This window comes from Diplodia seriata (genome assembly GCF_021436955.1).
Source record: "Diplodia seriata strain FDS-637 chromosome Unknown scaffold_10, whole genome shotgun sequence".
In the NCBI taxonomy this organism is placed as follows: domain Eukaryota; kingdom Fungi; phylum Ascomycota; class Dothideomycetes; order Botryosphaeriales; family Botryosphaeriaceae; genus Diplodia; species Diplodia seriata.
Genome location: NW_027117317.1, coordinates 787,941 through 813,701, shown reverse-complemented (window position 1 = coordinate 813,701; position 25,761 = coordinate 787,941). Strand labels below are relative to the sequence as shown.

Genomic DNA, 25,761 nt, shown 5'->3' with positions numbered 1-25,761 from the left:
TCTCACTCCGTCGTGCTGTAACGAGGCACTTGTGAACTGTCGGTGCAGCTGCCTGTTAATGGTAGGAGAGTGCCAGAACAGAAGCCCGCCTAAGCAATTAACGAGGCAGACAGGGGCCGTTAACAAGCAGCCTTTGATAGGGCAGAACCCGGCCATTTCTTCTGCACGAGAAACCACCATGGCTATGTACATACTACGTTCAAGATGTGCTCCCTTAAAATTGCCGTTCCGCTATTCCGTTCTTCGCTTGGCGTCTCTCTAATCCTGAGCGTAGTGCATGTGCAGAGACAGTATACACTTGGGTGGCGCAGGTGCGGCCAACAATGTTTCGCGGTTGGATGCAGGACATTTACATCGCTTAGAGGGCATCCGCGGTTGCAGGTCATCGGTAAGTCATATTGTATCAAAGGTATCTATCATGCATAAAACATGTTACGAGGGATCTAACTTCTTTCAAGGTTCAAAAACCATACCAGAGCATTCGGATGTGCTCTACACACTATCTCTTAACTGGCTTGTTTCCGTGGAGTACAACATCTTGTAACGCATTGTGACTCAAGGCTCTGTTTGCTATGGACGCCTTGATTGACGCGAAGGCAACTCTACTTTATGCGAGCACAGGGAAGTCGATACACTCTGAGATTCGGCAAGCTAAAATATGACGAATCACATGGGAGGTGTTCGGCGTCTCGGCGAGACAGGGCGGGGAACCTAGGGAGAAGTGAGATGCTGCACGTGACAGTAGTTTCATCGCCGTATCGTTGCCTGGTAAGAGGCGAACGCCAAGAAAAGAAGCTGAGGCCATGTTTACCGCTTGCCGCCACCACCACCTTTCGCTGATTGTCTGAGACCATCGTCGCCCACCGTAACCTACAACAACTGCCAACAAGGCGTCCCCCTTGCAGCTAACCGTTTCAGCACAAGGGTCACTCACGTTCTTAATCCCGATTGCGCGCCAGTCTGGTCGGCGTGGCACAATCTCGCCGATTTGCCTTTCTGACGTAGCCCGTCACTCCTGGCAACAGCCAACACCTACCAACCAGCATGGACGAATACGAATACTTTTCGCCCGATTTCGACCCCTCCACCATCACTGTGCCGAGGCTGCGCTCGATCCTCGTTGCGCACAACGTCAAATACCCCTCGTCCGCCAAAAAGCCCGAGCTCATCGCCCTCTTCAACCAGTATGTCGCCCCGCAGGCGCAAAGGCACCTGACCGCCCAGTCGCGGACAAAACGCTCGGCTAGGGGCATAGTCGATGTACCATCGAGCCGGGAAACAAGCATCGCGCAGAGTGACAGCGACGAGGATGAAGTTGCTTCCCTGGCGCCCTCGGAGAGCGTGCGTAGGAGCACACGCCGGTCGACCAGAGGGATGACTGAGGAAAGCGACGCTCCCTCGCTGGCACCCAGTGCTTCGACGCGTAGAAGCACACGCCGCACAACCGCCTCGGTGGAGCCAGACCTTGACCTCACACCGGTCCCGCGGAGTAGAACGTCAAGGTCGCCTTCGAAGCGCGCATCAACGAAGCCCGTTCGAGCCCCAGAACTTGAGAACATTGATGAGCGAACGCCATCATCGCGCGCACCCAGACAGTCTGCAACCCCAGTTGTCAAGCAGCAGGATCATGATGAAGCAAGCCCTTTCTCCACGGATAATCCTTTCCAGAGCGGCTCCCCGGCATACGAGCCTCGCTCTGTCGAGCGGGATAGGAGGAGGACCACTCTGGGTGCCGACTATGGTGATAAAAGGAAGAGCGCTGTGAGCCGAAGGAAGACCGAGATTCTCAGCGCCGCACCAGAGGATGATGGCACTCTCTCGTCGGCGACGAGACATGAGTCGTCGGTCGTGCGCAGGAGAGACCCCACGCCCAAGAAGCGTTCTCCTACGCCAGCATTCGAGCAAGAGGAAGAGGATATCATGGCAGCACAGGACTCGGAAGGAGAGCAAGGGGGTTTTGATGCAGGCGAGGAATTCACGCCAGAGGAACAGCTGGAGCTTGTCCGTGAAAGGGCGGCGCAGGGAAAGACTGACATTCTCCCTCCACGGAGGAGCCGGCCGCGCCAACGAAGTTCAGGGGCATTGAAGGCCGCTCCGCTGACGATCTTAGTGGCTCTGCTTGGTGGGTTTGGAGCCTGGTGGCGCACTGAGAAGCTTGCGGTTGGCTACTGCGGTGTTGGAAGGGCTCCAATCAGCCTGGACGAACTGGAAGTCCCAGAGTCAGCGAGGAGTATTGAGGTGCTTCTGCCGCAGTGCGAACCATGCCCCAACCACGCGTATTGCTATCCGGAATTGAAGACCGTATGCGAGCCCGACTTCATTCTCAGACCTCATCCACTCTCGTTCGGAGGCCTCGTTCCTTTGGCACCCAGCTGCGAACCAGACAGCGAGAAGGCCAGAAAGGTGAAAGCAGTTGCTGATCGGGCAGTGGAGGAGCTCCGTGACAGGAATGCCAAGTTCGAATGTGGAGATCTCACGGACGAGATTGGAAATCATCTTGCTGGTCCCGAGATCAACGAGCAAAGACTGAAGGAGGAAATATCTACCAAGCGCCGAAAAGGGATGTCGCAAGCCGAATTCGATGACCTTTGGTCCAGCGCTATCGGGGATGTAATGCTCCGCGATGAAATTGTCAGCGAGGTGGACGGGTAAGTCTCTTTGTTTCATAGCCCTTTAGGCCTGCTGAATCGTCTGACTGATCAGATACGGCTTTGCCCCAACAGAGAGTCCGGAACCCGAAGAATCACCTCCAAAAGTCTCGCCCGGATCTCCCTCGCCTGCGCCACGAGACGATCCATCAGACTCGCGTTGGCACGCCATCTTTGGAAGCTTATAAGCTTGTTGGCCATGTTCGGCGCATTCCTTTACTCCAAGTCGGCTTGGGTATCCTCGACCGCGACCGAAAAGCGCGCAAAGCTGCTCGCTAGTTTCGCCCTGGATCAGCTGAAGGTGCAAGCAGCCTGTCACGCACAGGAACCGGGCAGGTACCATGAAAGTTTCATCAGCATGGCACAGCTCCGGGACGACATTCTCCGGGATGAGTTTAGTGCGAAGCGGAGGCAGAAACTGTGGGAGCGGGTGCAGAAGAAGGTTGAGCAGAATTCAAACGTGCGGCCCAGCGTGAGGGAGACTCGCACCGGTGATGTGAGCAGGGTATGGGAGTGGGTCGGCGCCGTCGGGGCCATTGAAAGTGGAGATGTCAAGAAGGAACAGGGTCGGTTGAGCATGGGTTCACGAAATGCGGCGTTGACCAATAGCCCTCCCCATCCACAGGTCAAAGAAGAGATGAAGGAGAGGAAGACCTGGGATGAAGGTAGACCGATCTACTAGGTGGCGCTGCGCAGACCACATGGTTTACTACGTATTTTGTCTAGTTTGATGGCCGCGTGCGACTTGTTAATTAGTTCGGGAAAGGATATGAATACCAGGCGCAGGGTAAATGGGTTTTGATGAGCTTCTTCTTCTGCAAGTTGATGCCTGAAGCAAGTGTACAAGAAGCGGAGCGACACGGGATTGGCGGGGCCGAGAGCTCGGAACTCGCGCCTTTGACAACCGGTCGGTTGGGCGCTACCCCGGATGGGCCAATGGTAGTCGATGGCTGCGGAATCTCACCCCAGCAGGATTCTAGCCCTAGATTATGTGCTATTAGAAGGCGGGGATGGGCCAGGGACGCTCGGAAGCGACAGGAACAGCGCTCTCCACCATATTATAAAACCAAACCCCTCACGGCAACCTGCGATTGCAGCAGCATTGGAACTTCATCTTTAAATGGCGACTCTTACAAACGACTCGGTCCCCCTTCTCATACGCACCGCGCAGGTCGTGGGGATCACGTCTGCGGCATGGTGGTCAGGTAGGCAACAACACCGATTGCACCATCCGTCGTGCTGACCACGGCGGCCAACAGGCGCGTGCAGCTGGATCAGCCTTGCTCTCATCCCAACCATCAACAAGTCGCCCGTGGACCTTAGAGCCAAGCAATGGAAGTATCAGTACGAGCTCGGCATGGCCACCGGGCCCGGTTTGGCATTGGCATCCGGCGTGTCATTCTCCTACCTCATGACGCAGCGTAAGACGGCCCCTGCCTTTATTGCGTGAGCAATCGAAGCCTTGGCTACAAGCAGGTTTTGTTTCGACTTGAAGCGTTGCGCGGTTGAACTGGCGAGGGCTGACTCTGATAATCTTTAGACGGGAAGCACATTGGCCTGCTGTCGGAAAGGTCGTTCTACCTGAACGCTCTGGCTGCGGTGGCTATTCCGGGGATCGTACCGTTCACACTGCTCGTCATCAAGCCCGTGAACAACAAGCTGATGGGCTACGTTGAGTCGCTCGAAGGAAAGCCGTCTGGCGAGGCGGCCCTGACTGAACAGGACGTCGAGTCCCTCATCGTCAAGTGGAACAGGCTGCACGCTGTCCGAGCGGTAATGACTGGCGTTGGTGCGATCGCGGGACTGCTGGCGATTCTGTGGTAAAGACGGTAAAGTGTACTCGGCTAGTGGGTCAAGGAACAGTAAATTCAGTGAGATGGCCGTGTTTCGACTCCGGAGAGACAATCGCATTCCATCTGCCGAGTGCTATCTTGCTCAACGTGAGCGGTCATTTTGAGTGCACTGTAGAGGCTGTCTAGACGGGAGCACGATAGTGAGAACTTTTGTCGCCTCTTGTGTGACCATGTTGTTGAGGAGTGTGCATCGAGCGGGCAGGCGACGGCGATTTGGTCAGTGTTCTGCGGGTGTCACGTGCCGTCGAGCCGAAGGCCGAACCCACAAAGGCGGGCGAAAATGAAGCTCGCACAATCTCCAAGGACGACACCACCGCCAACGACTCACCAACCACCATCCGTGACCCCTTACAACCGTCAAGATGGTAAGCTGCCCACCTTTCCCGCTTACTGGAGGAGGGATTTGGATGGAGGATCTCCCATCTCGGCATCCAATTTGCTTGCTACATGGCCCGCCGTCCGACCTTGACGGCTTCACCTGCGACCGCCCAACCCGCGCCCATTTCGACGCTGCCATCCCTCGGAATCTCCTCTGCTGGCAGTAAGAGGCCTGATATCGACCTTTTGCGACTCCCCGACGTCGGAGAAGCCGGTGCTCACTCGCGTCCGAAATCTCAACTCCGTCACTTGCCTCGGACATTTCAACCTCGTCACGAACCTCCGAGACTTCCAATTCAGCATGCGCAACCAGATACAGCCCGACCGAGTCTCTCTGACTATGCCATACGACATAAGCTAGCAAATAGGATGCCGGTGGTGTGGATTTCATGGAATCACATGGGATCACCAAAATTACACAACAACCACCTTGAGCGCTACGTTTTGCTGACGCGTGTCCAGGTCAACGTTCCTAAGACGAGGCGCACGTATTGCAAGGGCAAGGCGTGTAAGAAGCACACGTTAGTTCTGAATCTACGCATCAAACGGTCCCCGAACAAATACTAAAACACCGCACAGCCAGCACAGGGTGACCCAGTACAAGGCTGGCAAGGTACGAGTGGAGATTTCGCTGTCGAATCGGAGATTTGGCTGACACTCCATTACCAGGCTTCGCTGTTCGCCCAGGGAAAGCGTCGTTATGATCGCAAGCAGTCCGGTTACGGTGGTCAGACCAAGCCCGTCTTCCACAAGAAGGCCAAGACCACCAAGAAGGTCGTCCTGAGGCTGGAGTGCACCACTTGCAAGACCAAGGCTCAGCTCTCCCTCAAGCGCTGCAAGCACTTCGAGCTTGGGTATGTCGGCCCGCTTTCGCGCTCAGCCGGCGTAATTGCTGACGATTCCTCTACAGTGGCGATAAGAAGACCAAGGGTGCGGCGCTTGTCTTCTAAGCAATTCCTTTCCTTTTGCATGTCCTCAGCATGGTTTCATGTGGTGCATTTGGGGGAACTTCTTCGGTTGAATGAGGGACGGGTAGCACTGGCCAAAACGGCTTGGGTGGATTTTACGGTCTACAGGGCGGACCGCGGATTATGTCACAAAATTAAAGAACCAATGCGACTGGGTTGAGGCGTGCAGATCGAACATCATTGCAGAGGGTGCAATTCTCCAGCGGCATTTTCTCCAGACGTGAGCGACTTGACGCTCGCTTGGAGCGGGATGGGATACGGAAGAGTGCCCCGCCGCGGCGATCAACGATCCATGATGAAGTTGACCATCATGTGCCACATCCACGTCGCCCAGGCCCCCCTCGCAGCTCTAATCAAACGCCCCCCGAGAATCTTGGAAACGGCTATCACGGAACTCTGTCCCTGCTGGAGTACCTGCATAATCACCACAGAATGACTTCATTACGCTGCGTCTACCCTGTTTGGCCCCTTGTGAATCTTTCCATGTGTCTGCTGATTCGTGATGAAATGCGCCAGTCTCCACAGCGGAGGACGGGTACCTTTATTACACCGTTAACCAGCTCAACCGCGCTCCGTCGTTCTATCCCGGCACGGACAGGCGCGTGCGGCCGTATGTGCTCCTCAAGTCCAAGCTTCCCAATGGTGGGAGCAAAGTCTTGCTTCGTTAAGGGTGGCACTTAATGAACACCGTATGCCCGGTTTACAGTGTATCTTTTGCAATGACGAAGTTAGTTCTCTTTACCAACACATTGCATGATGAACACTGTACATGACGGCAGTGCCCAAGCTCTTCGGCGTCCACTACTGCTCATAATGATCGCAAGTTGTATTGGTAATATGCTGACAATGCGCCGGGTATTTCGCCTCCCCCAAGAAACGCCTTACATCGCAAAGGGCTCAAAGATCCACCCTACCCAAGCCCCTCTCCGCAATAGATTCCTGAACTACTCCTTTCACCTTCGCCACAGTATCTTCCCACCCCTCCCTCCCTTTGATGGCTGGCCTCTGTGTGTCACCACCACTTTGACCATCACCGCCGCCGATAAACTCTTCTCTAACCATCCACTCAAACCACTTCACCAGCCCAACCGCCTTGTCCAGATCCCGCTCCTCCAAGACCACCTTCCGCAGGTACACACCTAGGGCGTCTACGTCTTCATGGTAAGGGCCGTCGTCCCTGAACTCGTGAAGCCACTCGCGCATCGCCCCGCGCAGCTTCTCCGGCTGCCACAATCTACGTGTTGTGAACGTCGGCTGCGGCGGCCGTGGCGGCAGCTGAATGGTACGTTGTCCTGGGGGAAGATTGGTACTTGGAGAGACAGGACTACTGCCGTCCCCCGCTGCTCCGTCAGAGGGATCGTTAGCGACGATGGCAGCAGCGGCGGCGGCGGTGGATAGAGTCAGACCGCCGCGCTTGCGGAGACGAGCACGGCGATGCTCCTCGAGAAGTTCGTGGCGGATGTCTTCCGGGAGGGCGGAGAGGAAGTCCGGATCCGGAGACGATCGTTCTCCTGGGTCGGTAGTGTTAGCGTCGTCGGTGTCGGTTTCGATGCCATCGCGGCTAGACGGACGATAGCCCGGCTGAGCGAGGCGGGTAGAGATAAAGTTGGACTGTGTGAGGGTACTGCTGCCGCTGGCTACCGCAGCTGCGGCGAGCGAAGCGGCTTTGGTAGGACGGCCGCGCTTGCGAGGTCCGGCAAACGGCGCTAAGGCAGGCTTCTTGGAAAGGTTGGTGTTCACGATTCGATTCTTGCGGGGTGATTGAGGGAGGACGGGCTGGTCGCCCTTGCCACCTGGGGTCTGTCGATAGAAAGAGAGGACTTCAGCTCGCACATCTTCTGGAAGCGCTGCCAGCGTTTCCGCATCAAGTTGTGACTGATTGGGTAGTATGGTGCCGGCAATAGGCCTGACGAAGAACGGGTTATTCGGGTTACCATCTTCAACCGAATCTACAACAACGTCCGCTCCAGCGAAAGGTGGCTGTTTTACATGTTTTGCCAGCTTAGCCCTGATATCCTGGGGCAGCTCAGCGAGGACCTTGGGGTCGACTTGGCTTGGTATGACGAATTGAGTGCCCAACGTATTGAGGGGTTTACGGCTGGGACTATCCGAATTGAGCTGAGCAGATCCGAACTGGACGACATCGCCTGATGCCTTCTGTTTCTTTGGCGTTGAAATATCGTCCTGGATAGGATCGGCCGGAGCTTTGGCAGCAGGCTTGTTCGGCTCCTCGACCTTGAACTGAAGTCGACGCTGGCTGCTTTCCTTTCCATCGCCGGAGCCTTTTAGAGGCTCCAGTTTCGTCATCTGGACGCCAATTCCTCGCAGCTCACCAGGGGAAACCCCGAATCCCTTCAGGATCGAAAGTGCTTCTCTAGCCAGAACGATCTTGTCCTTGGTGGCAACCCCTAGCACCAAGCTCTTGTTGAACGTATCGCATTTCCCGTGACCAAGATGTTTCGGAGGGTCGAGAGGTGCGTCCGCTGCTCGTTTCATGACCTTCATGGTGAGCTGACGTCCTTTAACCTTTTCTTTCATCAAACGACGATGAAGCTCGCCGCAAAGATTCTCAATGAACTCGTCGACCTGCTCCTGGTTGGTGAAGCGCACACCCCAGTTGACTTCTGCTGATACAGATTTGCGCACGACAACATCTCCAACCTCGGTTCGATCAATTCCCCGGGAGTATTCCCAAATTTTTTCTCCAGTCTTGGGGCCCAGAGCGTTGACCAGTCGTTCTTTTGAATACTCTCGGATGTCGCCAACGAACTTAATACCAATGTCCTCGAGTTTGCCGCCGATACTGTGGGCCACGCCTGGAAGATCCTGAACCTCAAGCTTGCCAATGAAGTCCAAAACGTCGCTCGGCTTGATCTGATACTGGCCAGCAGGCTTTGCCTTGCGCAAAGCAACTTTGGCACATAGGATGTTTGGACCAATGCCAACCGATACAGCGCATCCCGTTTTCTCCTTCACCTCATCGCGTAGTCGCTGACCGATGGTGTCCGCCTCAGACTGTTCGCGGTAGATGCTTCCCTCGCTCACCTTTTCCCCATCTGAACCGCCTACAGCTATACATTGGACAGAAACATCTATCAATGCCTCGTCGATGCTTACGCTTTGTACGATACCGCCTGTGTCTAGAATGGCTTCATAGAAAGATTTGCTGGCTTCTTCGTAGGCCGGGAAATCATAAGGTAGGGTCTTCAGTTCCGGACAAAGGTCCAGAGCCCTCTTCATCCACATCCCGTTCTTGACGCCAAATTTCCGAGCAGGGTAGTTGCAGCTTGCAATCTCGGAGCCAGTGCCGTTACCATGAGCAACCACGGCAGGCTTATCCATGTATTCGGGGTGATTCTTGAGGGAGACTGCTGCGAAAAAGCTATCAAAATCAACGTGCAGGATGTATCGGCGCGAGCCCAGGGGCCGTTTCTGTGTTTGTTTCTGCGAGGACGACTTTTCAGCTGCCATGGCCTGAAGTTGCGACTTCAGCTCCGCCTTCCATGTGGAGAGGTGATGAAGTCGAGATTCACGGTAATACTGTTCTAGAAAACCAGGATGGACTACGGTGGACTTTCGAACGTTTGGATCGGCTAGAAGGATAGCGTTGTGTTCTTCAGCGGTCATCTTCCGCCGCTTTGACGGCAAGCCTGCACGGTCACTGGGTGTCCTTTTGAGCCCCACGACGTCAGGATTTGATTCCGCAGGTCCGCCTTCAGGGGGTGTGATCATAGACTGCTCAACCGGCCTGGTCTCAGCTTCATCTTGAATGACGGGTTGCTTCTCAGAAGGACCATCTCCTGGTGGATGCGATGGAGGAAGGGCGTCAATGTCCTCGTCTAGCCCTGGAGTGGGGGGTTCTGATGAGACGAAAGGTGGACGTCGCGCACTCGTGGGTGTGCTAATATCCGCCTTGAGCTGGCTCGTATACCAGCTGGTGTCGGTTTGGTCCCGATAACCGCGCGTTTTAACGTTTGCCTGGCTCACAACCTTGCCCTTATCGAATCCCAGGAGCTTCTGGCCGGCTCCTTCATCCACGACACGATAGCTGTCCCATGGCAACAGCTTGCCAGCATTGACACTGTCGACAACCCATGCCGGCTTCACGATGCGGTACTTGCGGAATTCGACCGCTTTCTTCGGAGTTAAACTGCTGGCGATTATGTGGGTGACCGTGGTCTTGCCGTCCAGGTATTGCATGAACCCGCCTCCATGAGTGACTATGAGTTTGTGCAGGTCATTCAACGAGGGTTGCGTGTAGCCATTGACATGCACCACCGCGCCCCGAAAGATGGGAGGTTTGTCGGTGGACTGAGATCGTAGCTCAGCATCTAGGTTCTGAAGTTTGATCTTCTTGCGTCGGAAGTAATCAGCGAAGCCGCCGAAGTTGGAGGCCTCATATTCCTCGCCCTCTTCGTTGTCGAAAGTGTCTGGACGCGTAGCGTGGTTAGCGGCGGCCGTACGCGACGGGTGGCGAGCGCGTACGGTTCTCTATGCGCTTGCGGACAGCGTTGGAATTGCTCTCGAGGCGCGAACCCATGATGACGTGCGCCCCTGAGGAGCATCGTGGGTTCACGGCTCAGGAGTCGGGATGGCGGCGCACACAGCGGTACGGACGCTGGAACAATGGAATGGCGTGTGACGCGAACGTCATTGCTCAGTCCCACCGATGTAGGTAGCGCTAAAATCCTTGGCGGCAGAATCCAGAATCTGCTCACCGCCCAGTCCTCGGACCAGAAAAAGTTCGAGCTGCGCTTGCGCCGGCATCTCATCTCTACTGCGTCTGCCTCTCTTTTTCGCTCCCCTTCTTCCTCTTCCCTCCCGCCCTCTACACTTTGCAAGCAGCCGTGCACTCCGTCGCACACTTATCAAGCAAGGTTTTCAAGTAATACATACCAAAACTACCACAATGCCGCTTCTTCCTGTTGCCGTCTATGGCCTTGAGGTCCCTTGTGGAGGCATGCCTATCCAGGCTGTTCCCGAAATCCCCGCCACTGTAAGTCATTAGCCTCTCCGTCGCTGCCGCCTTCGGTTCCTCTCGCGCAAAATGCCGCTGAACCTTTGCAGCTAATCGAGAAAAAGTTTCGCATTACTATGGCCGCTATCGACCCCAACTCTCAGCCCCAAATCCCCGAGGAACTGAAGGGTGTTCCTCCCCGTGCCACCCTCAAGCTTATTCGCGAGCCTATCGCTGGCGATGAGAGCGATGATGAGGATGACAGCATCGACGCCATTCGCGCTCGCCTGGGCATTGAGGAGGAGGATGACAGCGAGGAGGAGTCTGAGGACGAGGACAAGAACGGTGGTCCCAGCGACCCCACCAAGTCCAAGAAGGCTCGCAAGGAGGCCGCCATGAAGCAGATCATGGACGAGCTTGAGGCCGCCGAAGATATGGAGGTTGACGAGAAGCCCAAGAAGAACAAGGGCAAGGGCCGCGCCGCCGAAGACGAGGAGAGTGAGGACGACTCTGAGGATGAGGATGATGACGAGATGGAAATGGAGGAGTTTGTCATCTGCACTCTCGACCCCCAGAAGGTAGGTTTGACAACTTTTCTTGCGTTATAGACCTATCGCTAATGCCCCACTCTAGAACTACCAGCAGCCTCTGGACATCACCATTGGTGAGAATGAGCAGGTATACTTCCAGGTCACTGGTGCCTACGACATCTCGCTTACCGGCAACTACGTCGTCCCTGACCACACTCACAATGACGAGGACGAGGAGGACAGTGACGATGGGGAATACGACCTCTCTCCCGATGAGGATGAGCTCGACGAGGAGTACGACAGCGATGTCGAGGAGGATGAGTTGGATGGTCTTGAGAACCCTAGGATTACTGAGCTCGGCTCCGACGACGAGGAGCCTCCCAAGCTCGTTGAGGCCAAGAAGGGTAAGAACAAGCGCTCGGCCGCGGAGGCTGAGAGCCTGGATGATCTGATCAGCAAGGAGAGCGCCACCAGCGAGAAGCTCAGCAAGAAGCAGCAGAAGAAGCTTAAGAACAACGAGGGCAAGGCTATCGCTGCTGAGGCTAAGGAGAGCCCGGCTGACAAGAAGAAGGTTCAGTTCGCCAAGAACCTTGAACAGGGCCCCACCGGCTCCCCTCTCCCTAAGAAGGAGGAGAAAAAGGAGAGCAAGAGTGCCCTCGGCGTTAAGGTTGTCAATGGCGTCACCATTGACGACAAGAAGCAGGGCACCGGCCCCGCTGCGAAGAAGGGCGACAGGATCGGTATGCGGTACATTGGTAAGACGCAGAACGGCAAGGTCTTTGATTGTATGTGTATCCACAATTTCAAGCTCAGCAGGGGAAATGGTACTGACAGAACTATAGCCAACAAGAAGGGCAAGCCCTTCACCTTCAAGCTCGGCACTGGCGAAGTCATCAAGGGCTGGGACATTGGTGTCGCTGGCATGAGCGTCGGTGGCGAGCGCCGCCTCACCATCCCCGCCGGACTCGCCTACGGCAAGCAGGCGATGCCTGGCATTCCGGCCAACTCGACCCTTCTCTTTGACATCAAGATGGTCTCGATCAACTAAATTACGCCCGCATCCCGCCAACTGACCGAGTGTTGCACAGCACAGCTTTGAGTATTCCCACTCACTGTACACTTGAGCATACTCTCCACTCGCACAACGGCCGTTTCCCATCTTGACGAAAATCTCCTTAGTTCTCGGACTTTCCCCTGGTTTGCATTGTCCAGCGTTTGAGATATCCCACTTGCATTGCGGCAGACTAGATGCAAGCATAGTGCAGGGAGGACGGATCTCTCAGGCGCCTCTCCCCTGCTGATTAGTTTTCCGCTTATTTCACTGTTTACGGATAAAAACGGTTCTCGATCTGGTTGACGGGAGACAATGGTCTTGGCTCCAAGCACGCTTATCATAGTGCGCTAACTGCCTCGAACATTATACACTGTATGAATAAAAGTTGGCGTTTTCGATGGCGAGGCAGGGAATGGGTGTTTTCTTTCTAAACGTACAGCAAAGAGTTCTTGGTTGCATACAGATATGGATCGCACGTGTACTTGCTACACGGTTCTCTCATAACGCTGGCACTAGCCTTATCATGGTGAGATGAGATGTATATGAAGAAACTAACATTACTACTGATATGCTGAAGCTGCCTAGTGTTCCTTCCTGGGCAGGGGTCGAATACAAGTCGGTCTCGTAGGATATGTTGGGGTACGTTGAATGAGAGGGGTATCCGTAATGCCTGTTCCTTCACTTGCTGATTCAATCCATACTGTGCCAGGCCAAAAGAAGAAGCTGGAGGGCAAAGACCAAGCGAAGCAAGAAGCAAAGGAAAAAACGCCAAATTGTGCCATTCAGAAACGCCAAAGAAGCCAAGGGGAGCTGTGAAAGTACAGCAATGTTGCTACTCCAACATCATGCGAATGAGCGCGTGGACGTATACGTGCAACCTCTCACTCTGCCTCGGTTCTCTCTTCACCCAGCATCGACGGATGGGGAGATGCGAGATACGAGTCCAAAGCCGTCCTCAGACCTCTTCTACACCACTGGCACCGTTCCTACCCTCCCTCCAAGCGCGGCCCCTCCGCCTACGCTTCGCCAGAGAAGGGCTCCACACACCCGCGAACAAATCCTCACACTCGTCCTCGTCCTGGCTGTCAAACTCGATGTCCTCATCTTCGCTGCTCGCATCACTGACCGCCCGTTTGGTGCCGGTCGCAGACGATTGCGGTGGCGACGCATCACTTGCGTCTCCATCCTCGTTCTCCCAGCGCACTCCGCGACACACACGCTTGGTCTCGAGGATAAACTTGCCGACCTTGTATTTCTGGCTGTCCTCGTCGGCGGCGACATACTTCCAGCCCAGCACGGCGCCGCACAAGGCACAGCTGATGTCGGACACGGTGTGGGCGCCCGTGACGAGCTGGCGCGGCACGGGCTTGTGTGCGTACGTATTGGGCAGGTTGTTCTCGCGGTGTGAAACGGCGCTGATTCCGCCGCCGTCCGATGTGGCGGTGTTGTCTGGGTAGGGACGTGGTGGTGCGACGAGGTATGCGCGCCCGTGGCGGCCGGTGAAGCCTTTGCTGATTATTTGGGAGGTCAGGCAGAGGTCTGTGAGGCAGCGTGTGCAGCGCAGGTGCGAGCGATTACCGCGCAGGTAGTTGGACGGGGCGGCGGTGGCGGCGGGAGGAGAGGTGGAGGTGGTGAAGGCGTCGGAAGTGACGGTGGCGGTCGTTTCGGTACTGGACCGCCGCCGGCGGAAGGGGATGGAGGGAAGGAGGTAGAGCGGGAATGGAGAGGGTGCGGAGAGCATCGTGATGTCAGGTAAGTTCTCCGTGTATCTGCGCCTGAACGTCGGACCTTCGTTGATATCGAGATGTCGAAAGTTGTTGGAGCCGTTGGTCACTGACTCGCAGGGTTCTAGCAGCGCTTATGAGAGTGCAGTGGAAAGCGCTGGAGAGTTTCCCTTGCAAATAGGACGCGAACGTCTCAACGACACGGCGATGTATACTCCCAAGGCCAGGAGAGTTTGGCAGGATAAGGTAGGTTCTGCTTCGCTCGTGCGTCGATCGACCAACAGTGACGTCTGGATAGGTGGGGAGCTAGCAATAGCAATCGATAAGATAGCGTAGGGCGGAATCCTGCGGCGCCACAAAGCGCGGCTTCTTATGCGTGTTAGACGGCAAACAAAACGAGAACAGAGGCGGTGTTCGCGCGGTTGTGCGAAGGACAGACGGCAAGATAAGAGAGTGGGTGCGAGCGAGCACGCAAGGGCAACGCTCACACCGGCTGGGGTTCAGCGTGATCTGGACATGGGCGTCGGGGCAGATCACGAGCCCACTTTCTCCGCCCCGCCCGTTGGCCGCTGCTGATCATTGCTCAAGTGCTCTCCGCTCCTCGACCGACTCTAAAAGCACGCGCGCTCGACAACACGAGCTGCCTCCCTCCGTAATCTTTGTCGGCATTTCCTCTGAAGAGCAACTCTAGACCCGCATGCGGCCCGAGGCGACGTGGATGAGGAGTGCGGGGCGAGAGAGCCGTCTTTACTGCTGCTTGAGGCTTAGGCAGCGACGCTCTGTGCTGATGCCTTAGGTCTCAGGCGCGCAGTTGAGCTCCGATGACGCCCCGATGAGCGCTGGGTAAACAACGACCTCTGGAGGTAACCTGGGTATTTAGGTACTTTCGGGACAGATCTGCTCGGTTTGGAGGCCGGCAGTCACGGGATTTGGGGATCTGTGCCTTCCGAGTTTGGGCTCGTCGTGAAGGCAGGTCCGAATGTTTGAGCAGGAACATGTCGAGGAAGGAAGTCGCCCGAGCCATGACCGGCTGCTTTCAGTCGAATCCTGCTACCATGGGCGACTGTAACGCATCGCTATCGGGTGCAGCTGTCTGGCTGCCTCGTATCTCTACTCGAACATGACTTTTCACTTCAACTATCCGTACAAGAAGCGTACCGTCATCCATCGTCGCCCTGTCCGTCGCCCAAGCATCTTCTTCGGCCGACCAAAGGACGTCGATCCCGAGAGAGACAGCAGCAGATCAATATCGACCTCAGCCACCCCGCCGGGCCCCCAAGACCACCAAGAGACCCCTTTCAGCCCGCTCTCTCAAGTGTCGTCCACCCCCACCACTTCTTCCCCCCGCAGGTCCATCAGCTTTTCCCCTCCTGAGTCAGCTTCGACGGCGCCTACCTCGTTAGACGCATATTCGAGCAGCAATGGTTCGCGCTTCGGCTTGTCCAAGAGCATCCGCTCCAATTCGCCCACCCCCAGCTCGCCGGCCCACGCCAAACAAGCTGAAGAAGCCAGAGGCAGCGACGAAACGACTCATACCGAGCTCCATGGCCCGTCCAACTTCCGTTTTCCTTTTGACTGTCGCGAGCATCATCCCATCGAGCCTTCCATCTCCACCGTTGAGTCCGCCGCAGCGGCCAAGGTGTTTTTCGAGACGCACTACAACACTTTGTTGTCTTCTGAGCCTACCTCACGGCAGGAACGCTGTCGGCTTGTCGAATCGCAACTTGCTTTGCACCCAATGTCGAGAGAAGAGAAAGCGGAGAGGATGAGGCTGTGGCGCCTACAAGAGAGTCGTCATTTGCGGCAGACTCGGGCTCTGATGTCCAAATCGTTGGCCAGACGCAAGACCAGAGGCATCTCCGTCGCCGGCTACGAGCTCGTCCGTGTGTTGGGCAAAGGTAGTTTCGGCGTGGTGCGCCTTGTGAAAGAGAGGCAACCATCGCATCCGAAATACCCATCGACCGAACAGACCGAGTCTGATATTGAGCGCCTTGATGGCAAGGACGATGAGCCCGGCCGCTACGATCCTTCAAAGATTGCTAGGCGAGTCTACGCCATGAAAGTTATTCAGAAGTCTAAAATGCTGCGCAACTGCCAGGAAGGCCATCTGCGGGCAGAACGGGATTTCCTTGTCGCCTCTGAAAATTCTCGCTGGGTCGTTCCTCTCATTGCAAGCTTCCAGGATAGCGCCAACCTGTACCTCGTCATGGAGTATATGGTTGGCGGCGACTTTCTTGGCCTTCTCATGAGACAGGATATCCTGGATGAATCGACTGCACGTTGGTACATTGCCGAAATGATTTTGTGTGTCGAAGAAGCCCATAAGATGAAATGGATCCATCGCGATATCAAACCTGACAACTTTCTCATCACTGCGTCCGGGCACCTCAAAATTTCGGATTTCGGCTTAGCCTTTGATGGGCATTGGTCCCATAACCAGACCTACTTCAACGAAAAGCGTTACACTCTTCTCAAGAAGTTCGGCATCGACGTCCGTGGCGATGACCAAGATGCTGCCGAAGGCAGCTCCCCTGGATCCAAGCATCCCGGATTCAGCAATATATTCGGCCGTTCTCAACGGATGCCATCCATGTTCCACCTCAATAACCAGCCTATGAAGGAACCTCCGGGCAAGGAATACAACCCGGTGTTGTGGATGAACCGCCACCAGAAACGTAGACTCGCAAAGAGCGTTGTTGGCACCAGCCAGTACATGGCACCGGAAGTCATCAGAGGTGAAGAGTACGACGGCCGTTGCGACTGGTGGAGCATAGGCATCATTCTATACGAATGTCTATATGGACAGACACCGTTCTACTGTCAAGATCGCAAAGATACGAAGCAGAAAATCGCCCACCACAATCACTTTCTCAGTTTTCCGCAAGACCAACGCTGGGGTGGTGCCCCGGCTGCACGCGTTCCTCTCGCCCCCGTGACCTATGCCGCCGTTAACCTAATGAAGTGTCTACTTACCGACAAGGAAATTCGTCTGTCGTCTCCACGCTACAGGGAGAATGACATTCGTCACGACTGCTTGCCACACTACCATCAACATAGTCACCATCGCAGCTTTAGCATGCGCTCACCCGCGGCTTCCGTCCTCCAACATTCGTCGACTGTTCCCACTACTTCTCCTTTCAGTGCCGCTCAAAGACATGTCTCTGCCAACGTTAGTCCCCTGACGCAGCCGAGCAACCAGAGGTATTTTGTCTTTGCAGACGATGCTCGCGAAATTAAGGAGCACGTATTCTTCCATGGAATACAATGGGACCGCCTTCACGCAATGCGCCCACCGTTTGTCCCACACATCCGCGCTGGTCAAGATCTGACGAAGTACTTCGATGACGAGACGCAAATCCTGAGCTCCGGGGATGATGCAACTGATCCGGACGCTGATTCGACGCTTAGCGTTGACGACGAGGGCCAGCCTCACGATGGCCAGCCTCACGATGGCAATGTCAGCCATGAAGACGGTGAGATTGATCCCTTGAAGGACCCTGCTCTTGCCGAGACAAGAAACGAAGAGGATAAGAACAACGGCAGACATTGGGAAGAGGAGAATGAAATATCAAAAGAGAAAAAAAAGAACAGAGCTAAAGAAAATAAAGAGAAGCGCAGGGCCAGGGACAAGCTGCTTCGCGATCCGAGGTTCAAGCGGCCGGTCATGGAGGTAAGAAAAAACGGTGCATTCCTGGGTTACACGTATCGGAGGCCGGTGGAGGTCATGAGCAGGCGGAGGTGCACGATGGGTGACGAGGCGGGCTTTTTCGCGCCACCGGAATGGGCATGCTGAGTCGTCCAGGAAAGCTTATTTGAACTGCTTCGGATGCCCCCGTTGCTGCGTGCGATTCCCTGAGAAATGGTGGGTAGTGTATTGATTTACTCGTCCGCAACCCCTAGAAAATCGACTTCTGCACCTTCCTGACACTCATACTGTAGCTCGCAAATCATGACCATGATTCATTTCTATAATTCCTTCTAATAGCCGCCGGTGCTATCCCTGACTTGGTTAGGTTAGGTGGCAGCACTGGCGGAGACCAAGCCCCCCCCCCCCCCCCCCCCCCCCCCCCCCCCCCCCCCAGGCCTCTGGCTTCGACACTCGCACCCACCTCTCCACCTCTGCTACGAACTCTATTTATTGAAGACAATCCACGGAGGGTGTGTGCGGCCAGTTGGTGGTGCCGAGAAGGTTTCGATGGAGTGTACCACAGTTTGGCCTTTTGACGTTGACATCCATTGCATCATGAGTCAAGCACGACCAGCGCCACTGTGTGCAGCGGCAGCCGCATCAGAAGGACATCAACTCAGTCGACCTAATAGAGTGACGGTGTCTCACCACCGTCGAGGAATGCAGGCCGGCAGATTTAGCTGCCCCTCTTCGTCCCCAACACTTGATACCCTTACCGCTAGAGGTCCCGCTCGCTCATATTCTAGAATGAGCAATTCTCGATTGAATCCATAAGGAGAAAGTAATAAGCACAAGACAGGCTTTGCTTCGCTTCGTCCTACAGCTTCGCCCTGTCGGCCACGGCATCGTCCCGGACGACGACGCCCTTTTCCGCCCTGTCCCGCAGCACCCTCCTCAGAATCTTTCCGCTCGCACTCTTCGGGATCTCTTCCACGAATTCCACCTCCCTCACCCTCTTGTCGCGCACCTTGTTCTCGCGAACGTACGCCAGCAGCTCCCTACCCACGGCCACTGCTGCCGCCGCCGTCTCGTCTCCGCCCTTTCCGCCGCCTCCGACGACACCGGGCTTGAGCACGACGTACGCCTTGGGCACCTCGCCCGCGTACTCGTCGGCCACGCCGAGCACGGCGACGTCCTCGACCTTGGCATGGCCGAGCAGCAGATCCTCGAGTTCGGCGGGAGCAACGGCGACGCCCTTGACCTTGATCATCTCTTTGATGCGGTCGGTGATGGTGATGAGCCCATCAGCATCGATGCTGCCCTGATCGCCCGTATGCAGCCATCCATCCGCGTCGAACGTCTCGCGCGTCGCGGCGGGATTGTCGAGGTAGCCCATGACGACCTGCGGACCACGGGCGAGGATCTCGCCGGGCTCGCCGACGCCGGCGACGTCGGTGCCGTCGGGCCTGACGATGCGGACCTCGGTGCTCGCGACGATGGCGCCCACCGTGTGCGCGTGGCGGAAGTCGTAGCGGTCCGGCGGATGTGCCGTGATGCAGCTGCAGCTCTCCGTCATGCCGTAGCCCTGCTTGAAGCCTGTTCCGGGGAAGCGCTCGCGCAGCAGCTGCAGGATCTCGGCGGACAGCGGTGCCGCGCCCGACGAGAAGCGGCGCACGCACGAGAGATCGTACTCGGCCACGACTGGGTCGCGTATGAGACGGATGAGGATGGGTGGTACGAGCAGTAGCTCGCGGATACGGTACTTTTGAATGGTGGCTAGCATCGAGCGCATGGTGAAGGAAGGTAGAATGATGACGGCGGCGTTGATGAGCACGGGTAGGTGCAGCACGTGCACGAGGCCGGTGATGTGGAAGGCGGGCAGCACTGCGAGCACCTTGTCGTGGTCGGCAGTCGTGATCTGCTGGACCTGGAGGCATTGCGCGATGACGTTTTGATGAGAGATCATGACCTACGCGCGTGTGTAAGAAAAGGCAGTAAGTCGAATGGTAGGCCTTTATCAGCCTTGCTTCGATCATTTTTGTTCCCTTGCCCTTCGCCCTTCTCTGCTCCTGCCATGCCGAAGTGGAGTGAAAAATAATACTCACAGCCTTCGGCAACCCCGTCGTCCCTGAACTGAAGCTCAGAAAGCCACAAACATCCCCGTTATTCTTACCCGCTGGAATCTTGAACGCGGGCACCTGATTGCTCTCGCCTTGCTTCTTCCCCCACTCAATCAACTCTTTCACCTGGACACAAGACGTTTCATCAGCAACGACTTCTTCTCGTACATAGAGAAGAAAGAAAGGGAAAAGAGCACTGACAAGAGAAGCAGAGGGAGAAGAACAGAAGCACTACAAGAAGACTTGATGGGAACAGCCCCTTACTGACCGTCTCAAACCCCTCTGCCTCCCCCTCCAACACCACCACCGTCCCCTCTCCCTCCAATCCCGCCTTCCGCGCTGCCTCCACCGCGACCTCCAAGCTCGCCCGCCCGCAGATCAACACCCTCGTCTTCGCCGTGCGCAGCGCGTACGCCATCTCATCCACGCCATACGCCGGACTGGCGCCCGAAACGCGCGCCCCCGCCCGCAGCGCGCCGTGCATGGCGATGGGGTACCACACCGAGTTCTGGCTGAACAAGGACACGGTCTCGCCCTGACGCAGGCTGAGCTTGCGGACGAGCGCGGTCGAGAGGTTGGTCGTCAACGTCTTGACGGCGGCCCAGTCGACGGTTTCGGAGGTTGTGGCGTCGGTGTAGCCGGCGAGCTGGTCGGACGGGAGGCCGCGCGAGAGTGGGGAGTAGGCGGAGTCGAACAGCCAGTCCCATGTTGTGAGGTGGGTCGGTACTGCGTTGTTTAGTATTTCCTTGGCTGGTATGTTCTAAATGGTGGACTAGTCTGCTCCCCACTCACTTTCAATGGCTGGTTGGTGGGACTTGAAAATGGGCATCTTGGAAACTTGGCTGTGCAATTGCAAGCAGGAAAAACCAGTAAGAGGCAGTGAAGGGGAGGAGGGAGTGAAGTCGAAGGGGCAAAAAGGTGGAGGTGGAGGCATTGCCGAGGCGGAAACTCAAACATGGGCCGCCCCTGCACCTACTGACCGTCGGCAAAAGAAAAGGCTTCGACTGAGCCGTAATCGATGGCATTCTCGGGCATCGGCGGCGCCGGAAGGCGTGGGCGTGTGCTGCCCGGAATTGCGGGGAAAGCTACCCCGCCGCCCACTCCGTCAACCCCGCCTTGGCTATGGCTCACTTCCTGGACACAGCCGTCAAAAATTTCAGACAGAAATGCCCATTGAAGAAGCTCTCCCGTCCCCGCCTTACATCGACGCCGATGTCCGCATCACCCTTGTCGGTGCCGGCACCATCGGGCTCTCCTTCGCTGCGCTGCACCTGCCGTTCCTCAACTCCCCATCGCAGCTCACCATCTACGACACGCGAGCTGACTTGGCCGAATACGTCACGTCCACGCTCCCCAAGTACCTGCCTGCCTCCCACCAGCGCGAAGGGGAACGAGACTATGACCTGTTCTCAATCCGGCTGACGACCTCGCTCCCGGACGCCGTGCGCGATGCCGACATCGTGCAGGAGCAAGGCCCGGAGAATCTGCCTTTCAAGGCCGCCATCTGGGCCGACGTGGCCAAACATGCGAGGAAGCCCGAAGTCCTCTTCTGGAGCAGTACATCCGGCATTACCGCGACCGCCCAGGCCGAAGCCGGCCGTCTCGTTGACGAGCAAGCCGCGCGGCTGGTAGTCGTCCACCCGTACAATCCTCCGCACGTCATGCCGCTGCTGGAAGTCGTTCCGGGAGTGCGGACGAGCGCCGAGACTCTGCGGCGGACTGTCGCCTTCTGGCAGGCGAGGGGACGCGAGCCCGTGGTGCTGCGCAAGGAAGTTCCCGGCTTCGTCGCCAATCGCTTGGCCTTTGCTTTGCTGCGCGAAGCGGTACATCTTGTCCACGAGGGCGTTGTTGATGTCGACGAGCTAGACCGCGTGGTGCAGGCTAGCATGGGCCCGCGATGGGCTGTCGCCGGCCCCTTCCAGAGCTACCATGCTGGCGGCGGTCCGGGGGGCTTGGAAGCTTTCTTCAAGAATATCGGAGGCACTGTTCAGCGCTGCTGGGATGATTCGGGGACAGAAAACGTAGGCGAGGGGTGGGAGGGTGATGTATTCAAACAAGCAGATGAGGCTTATGGAGTTGTGGATACGTCACGGAGAGACCGCTTGACCAGAGGCGTCATTGAGGCTGCTAGAAAATAGAAAGGACTAGTAAGGAAAAGGAAAAGACGAGACCACCGGGGCCCGAAGTCTTGGACGTAAGCTATGTGGACATACGACCTCGCTACAGCGTGGGGTGTTGCACAAACGAGACGGTGTTGAGCAGAGCATCTGGGCAGTACCATGCCATCTCGTGGGCCGTTGAGTCTGTGACCTATAGGTTAAGAGTCGTTGCATCGTGCTGGGGTTCAGCTACCCATCTACACATAAACAGCCAGAGTCACCCATAGGCGCATGAGCAACGATCAATCAGGCGGACCCCACCACCTTCACCCCGTGGCCAGAGCTTCCGCAACTGGATCGATCTGGCTTCCAGGTCAGGGTAGCGACGACGTAGTCGATAGTGTCCTGGTTCCCGTGAGCCAAGCGCCACTTCACACCACCGAAGTCTGCGGCGCCCGTCCACTCGGAGTACTTTGGTGGGGTGGCGAGCGGAGAAAGAAGGGTACCATCCTCAAGCGGAAAGCGCCAGTTCGAAGCCTGCTTGTTGACGATGTCGTTCAGCTGGTCTTTCTTGCGCTTCAACGTCTCGAATTCGATAGTCAGCTCGTTCAGACACGACGGAAACTTAGTGTTGGCCGGGAAGAGGCCGTTACGCCAGGTGTCCAGGATCATAAGCGGCTTGTCGTTCGGCCAGCCATACCAGGAAGTGTGGCGGATGGTGATGGTGATGCGCTTGGGGCGGAACTGTTGCAGCGGCGTGTACCAATGACCGTTGGGGCGGCGCACGAAGAAGTGAACGTGATTCAGCAAAGCGGTGTTCCTGGCGGTGAAATCTGCAAAACGCCACTTGGGAGCATCAGGAGGACCGCGATCTTCCCACACAGGCAGGGTGGCAGTGGACAAGGGGATGGCCGAAGCCTCCCAGTAGGCCAGGCGACAGGTGGCCAGGAGATCGGTGTACATGCGAAAGGCGTAGGTGTAGCCAGGGCGATAGTGCCAGCTATTCGCCGGATACGGGCGAGTGACATCAACATGCTGAGAAACGGCGAGAGTGAAGATTTGGTTGCGCAGTTCGGGCGGAAGCTTGGACCATAGCGGAGACTGTTTCTGGGGGTGAGCGTTCGAGGGGCTGATGGCCGTGAGCTGGCGGCGGATGCGACGACGCTGGTCCCGACGGAGGACGGCGGCCTCGGCTTTGCTCTGGGCGTCACTGGACGGCAGTCAGTAGCTTCATGTCGCGCGGACCGGTAGGGCGGCTGCAGCCGAGGCGGAGCAACTTACGGTGGACATTGGTCTTGCGGATTGTCGGCGCAGGCGTGGCCATGGACGGCACACTGCATCTTGTGGTGGTTGTGGAGGTTGCGGCTGGGGGGCTGCATGCGCATGTTTGATGAAAGCAGCGCTGCGCCGGACCGCTGCCGCCCCGCGCAAGCACAAAAGAGGCAGCGGCAGCTTGGCACCAGCGGGCGCCTTCTTTGCCTTCGCCGGCATCCATTTCACCATGCCACCTTGCGACCCGCGCCATGCTTTCCGAGCCGAAGAAACGGTGGGGAAGGGCCGCCCGCCCGCCCAATCGGGAGAGCACCGCGACGCGACCCACGATGAAGAATTCATTATCTCGGCGAGAAGCACCACCATCCGCTCCCCACTGCGTGTGGCAGAAGATTTGAGCCCCCAAAGCCCACAGCGATCCATATACTCTTCCTACACGAGCGGCTGGGAGTTATCGTGGGATTCAACGCGCAAATCTACGGCCGCAAATTGGATTCGGCTCCCTGTTAACAACCATGAAGCTGGGCTCGATTCTTTTGTCACCCGCGGTGCCCACTACTCTTTGCACGTGCCCAAGCGCGGCCCTGTCGCTCCGCCTCCCCATATCCGCCTGTGGCTCTCCCGTCCTTGTAGCCGGCTCTCACTTCGCCGCCCTACCATTCCCCCCTCCAGCGCGTCCACCCACGCGCAGATCCCACCTGCGCCGCCATAACACATTGCCTCTCAACCATTGTCAGTCCACTGTCAAGAAACAATCACCTCCATCAAACCCTTATATATTCTGCTTGTCAAGCCAAACCCAACCATTCTCCTCCACTGCTTCCATTGCACGTTTTCTACCAACTCAGCCTCGCAAGCCAATCCCTACCAAAATGCCGTACAGCACGGACCAGTCTGGAGCTTCCAGTGCCATCACTTCGCCTCACCCGCATACCAACCAAGGGACCCCCTCTACCAGCACCGACGGATCCGTTCTGGACCCGACTGACGTTGACGAGCATCTTCTGGCTTCGTTGTGCGGCGGAATTGCGCTCGAGGACATCCACAACACCCTGGTTACCATTGCACGCCGCTGTGGAGAGATGATCCTGGCAGCCGACCCCACCGTCGACGACTCGGACACGAAGAACAACTCCAGCGATCGTGTCACTGAAACCGACAAAGCCGTTGAAGAGATGGTCTGCCACGCAATCCGCACCCACTATCCCAGTTTCGACTTCCTCGGCGAAGAGACCTTCAAAGAGGGCACCAAGTTGACGGATGCGCCTACCATCGTCGCCGACCCTATCGACGGCACCCTGAACTTCATCCACGGTTTCCCGAACGTCTCAATCTCCCTCGCGCTGACCGTCGGCCGCAAGCCCGTCGTCGGCGTCGTGTACAATCCCTTCCGCGGCGACCTTTTCACTGCCATCAAGGGCAAAGGCGCCTACCTGACCCGCCATGATGGCCGTCGCATCCCACTCCCCGGCAAGCGCAACCCGGCGCCGCTCAACTCGCTCAATGATTGCCTCGTCGCCGTCGAGTGGGGCAACCAGCGCAGCGGTCCCAACTGGGACCTCCGCATTTCCGTTCACAAGAAGCTTCTTTCCTCCAGGGATGATGGAGGCGCCATGGTCCATAGCATCCGCAGCTCCGGATCCGCCGCCTTGGATTTCTGCTACGTTGCGGCTGGCTGGATTGATGTCTTCTGGGAGGGTTGCGTCTGGATCTGGGACATTTGCGCCGGCTGGATCATTCTGCAGGAGGCTGGCGGCCTCGTCGCCAGCGCCAATCCTGGTTGCTGGGACCCGGAGCTCGAGGGCCGCTGCTACCTCGCCATCAGGGCCGCGCCGGAGCGCCATGGCCAGAAGAAGGTCGTTGAGGAACTCTGGGGCTTGATGGAAGGCCGTAGCTTCACTTACCCGGCCGTCGCGAAGAAGTGAAGCGTGTGAGTTCACATGAGATGTTCTTTTGCTTCTCCTTTTACTTCTTCTTGATCGTACGGGCTACTCACGACTACCATGGAGTTTCAGTGGGTCGACTTGCTTAGAGGGTCTTACGCGGCGTCAAAGGAGTTTTTTTGATAGAGAGACGGTGGGGATAGAGACACGATGAGACGGTGGCGTAGCTCTAGACTATGGGAGATATCTTTACAGAGATAATTGGCACACACGCATCACATTAACGGGAGCTTTTGTTGTTGAATGAAAATTTTCGTGAACATTTGAGCCACAGTGGCTACGACATCATTCATGGAGCAGCAGCAACAACAGCACGCATATGCCAATCACGGTGTCTCAGCATTGTATCGAATGCGAACAGCACCGCCGCGACCGACGATGTTACAAATTGACCCATCGTTTCCAATATCCGCCTTCCTCCCTCTTTTCTTCGGGAGAAGACCACCCTATCCCTATGTACATCAATAAGTGTCTTATAATTAGCGAAATTGTCTATTCATTCTTAACTAACTAAGCTGCTATTACTTCTACAGTTGGTACTACTACCTCACGTAAATGACGAGTAAGCATCCCGTAGGAAGCTATCG

At 56.6% G+C, this 25,761-nt stretch overlaps 9 protein-coding genes across 9 annotated transcripts; 6 read left to right on the top strand and 3 right to left on the bottom strand.

The window, feature by feature from the left end:
• Nucleotides 1–1,044: 1,044 nt before the first annotated feature.
• On the top strand, nucleotides 1,045–4,472 carry SRC1 (inner nuclear membrane protein enriched at telomere/subtelomere region; the record flags this gene model as incomplete). The annotated part of the gene is made up of 4 exons (XM_066780846.1): nucleotides 1,045–2,648; nucleotides 2,802–3,313; nucleotides 3,908–4,069; nucleotides 4,189–4,472. 4 exons carry the CDS (start codon nucleotides 1,045–1,047, stop codon nucleotides 4,470–4,472), a joined length of 2,562 nt encoding a protein of 853 aa, XP_066628792.1.
• Nucleotides 4,473–4,863: 391 nt separating this feature from the next.
• RPL44 (60S ribosomal protein eL42) lies at nucleotides 4,864–5,829 on the top strand (the record flags this gene model as incomplete). The annotated part of the gene is made up of 5 exons (XM_066780845.1): nucleotides 4,864–4,866; nucleotides 5,342–5,400; nucleotides 5,459–5,492; nucleotides 5,549–5,733; nucleotides 5,790–5,829. 5 exons carry the CDS (start codon nucleotides 4,864–4,866, stop codon nucleotides 5,827–5,829), a joined length of 321 nt encoding a protein of 106 aa, XP_066628791.1.
• A 915-nt stretch (nucleotides 5,830–6,744) lies between these two features.
• REV1 (deoxycytidyl transferase) lies at nucleotides 6,745–10,387 on the bottom strand (the record flags this gene model as incomplete). The annotated part of the gene is made up of 2 exons (XM_066780844.1): nucleotides 6,745–10,277; nucleotides 10,333–10,387. 2 exons carry the CDS (start codon nucleotides 10,385–10,387, stop codon nucleotides 6,745–6,747), a joined length of 3,588 nt encoding a protein of 1,195 aa, XP_066628790.1.
• A 369-nt stretch (nucleotides 10,388–10,756) lies between these two features.
• On the top strand, nucleotides 10,757–12,382 carry FPR3 (peptidylprolyl isomerase fpr3; the record flags this gene model as incomplete). Its single annotated transcript, XM_066780843.1, has 3 exons — nucleotides 10,757–10,843; nucleotides 10,915–11,382; nucleotides 11,438–12,382. 3 exons carry the CDS (start codon nucleotides 10,757–10,759, stop codon nucleotides 12,380–12,382), a joined length of 1,500 nt encoding a protein of 499 aa, XP_066628789.1.
• A 3,274-nt stretch (nucleotides 12,383–15,656) lies between these two features.
• On the top strand, nucleotides 15,657–17,905 carry SLS55_009441 (uncharacterized protein; the record flags this gene model as incomplete). The annotated part of the gene is made up of 2 exons (XM_066780842.1): nucleotides 15,657–15,663; nucleotides 15,744–17,905. The coding sequence occupies 2 exons, from the start codon at nucleotides 15,657–15,659 to the stop codon at nucleotides 17,903–17,905; spliced, it is 2,169 nt and encodes a 722-aa protein (XP_066628788.1).
• Nucleotides 17,906–18,617: 712 nt separating this feature from the next.
• SLS55_009440 (uncharacterized protein) lies at nucleotides 18,618–20,689 on the bottom strand (the record flags this gene model as incomplete). Its single annotated transcript, XM_066780841.1, has 5 exons — nucleotides 18,618–19,709; nucleotides 19,846–19,868; nucleotides 19,914–19,986; nucleotides 20,363–20,586; nucleotides 20,653–20,689. The coding sequence occupies 5 exons, from the start codon at nucleotides 20,687–20,689 to the stop codon at nucleotides 18,618–18,620; spliced, it is 1,449 nt and encodes a 482-aa protein (XP_066628787.1).
• Nucleotides 20,690–21,026: 337 nt separating this feature from the next.
• Nucleotides 21,027–21,998, top strand: SLS55_009439 (uncharacterized protein; the record flags this gene model as incomplete). The annotated part of the gene is made up of 1 exon (XM_066780840.1): nucleotides 21,027–21,998. The coding sequence occupies one exon, from the start codon at nucleotides 21,027–21,029 to the stop codon at nucleotides 21,996–21,998; it is 972 nt and encodes a 323-aa protein (XP_066628786.1).
• An 82-nt stretch (nucleotides 21,999–22,080) lies between these two features.
• Nucleotides 22,081–23,283, bottom strand: SLS55_009438 (uncharacterized protein; the record flags this gene model as incomplete). Its single annotated transcript, XM_066780839.1, has 3 exons — nucleotides 22,081–22,170; nucleotides 22,284–23,152; nucleotides 23,241–23,283. The coding sequence occupies 3 exons, from the start codon at nucleotides 23,281–23,283 to the stop codon at nucleotides 22,081–22,083; spliced, it is 1,002 nt and encodes a 333-aa protein (XP_066628785.1).
• Nucleotides 23,284–24,103: 820 nt separating this feature from the next.
• Nucleotides 24,104–25,156, top strand: SLS55_009437 (uncharacterized protein; the record flags this gene model as incomplete). Its single annotated transcript, XM_066780838.1, has 1 exon — nucleotides 24,104–25,156. One exon carries the CDS (start codon nucleotides 24,104–24,106, stop codon nucleotides 25,154–25,156), a length of 1,053 nt encoding a protein of 350 aa, XP_066628784.1.
• Nucleotides 25,157–25,761: the final 605 nt, after the last annotated feature.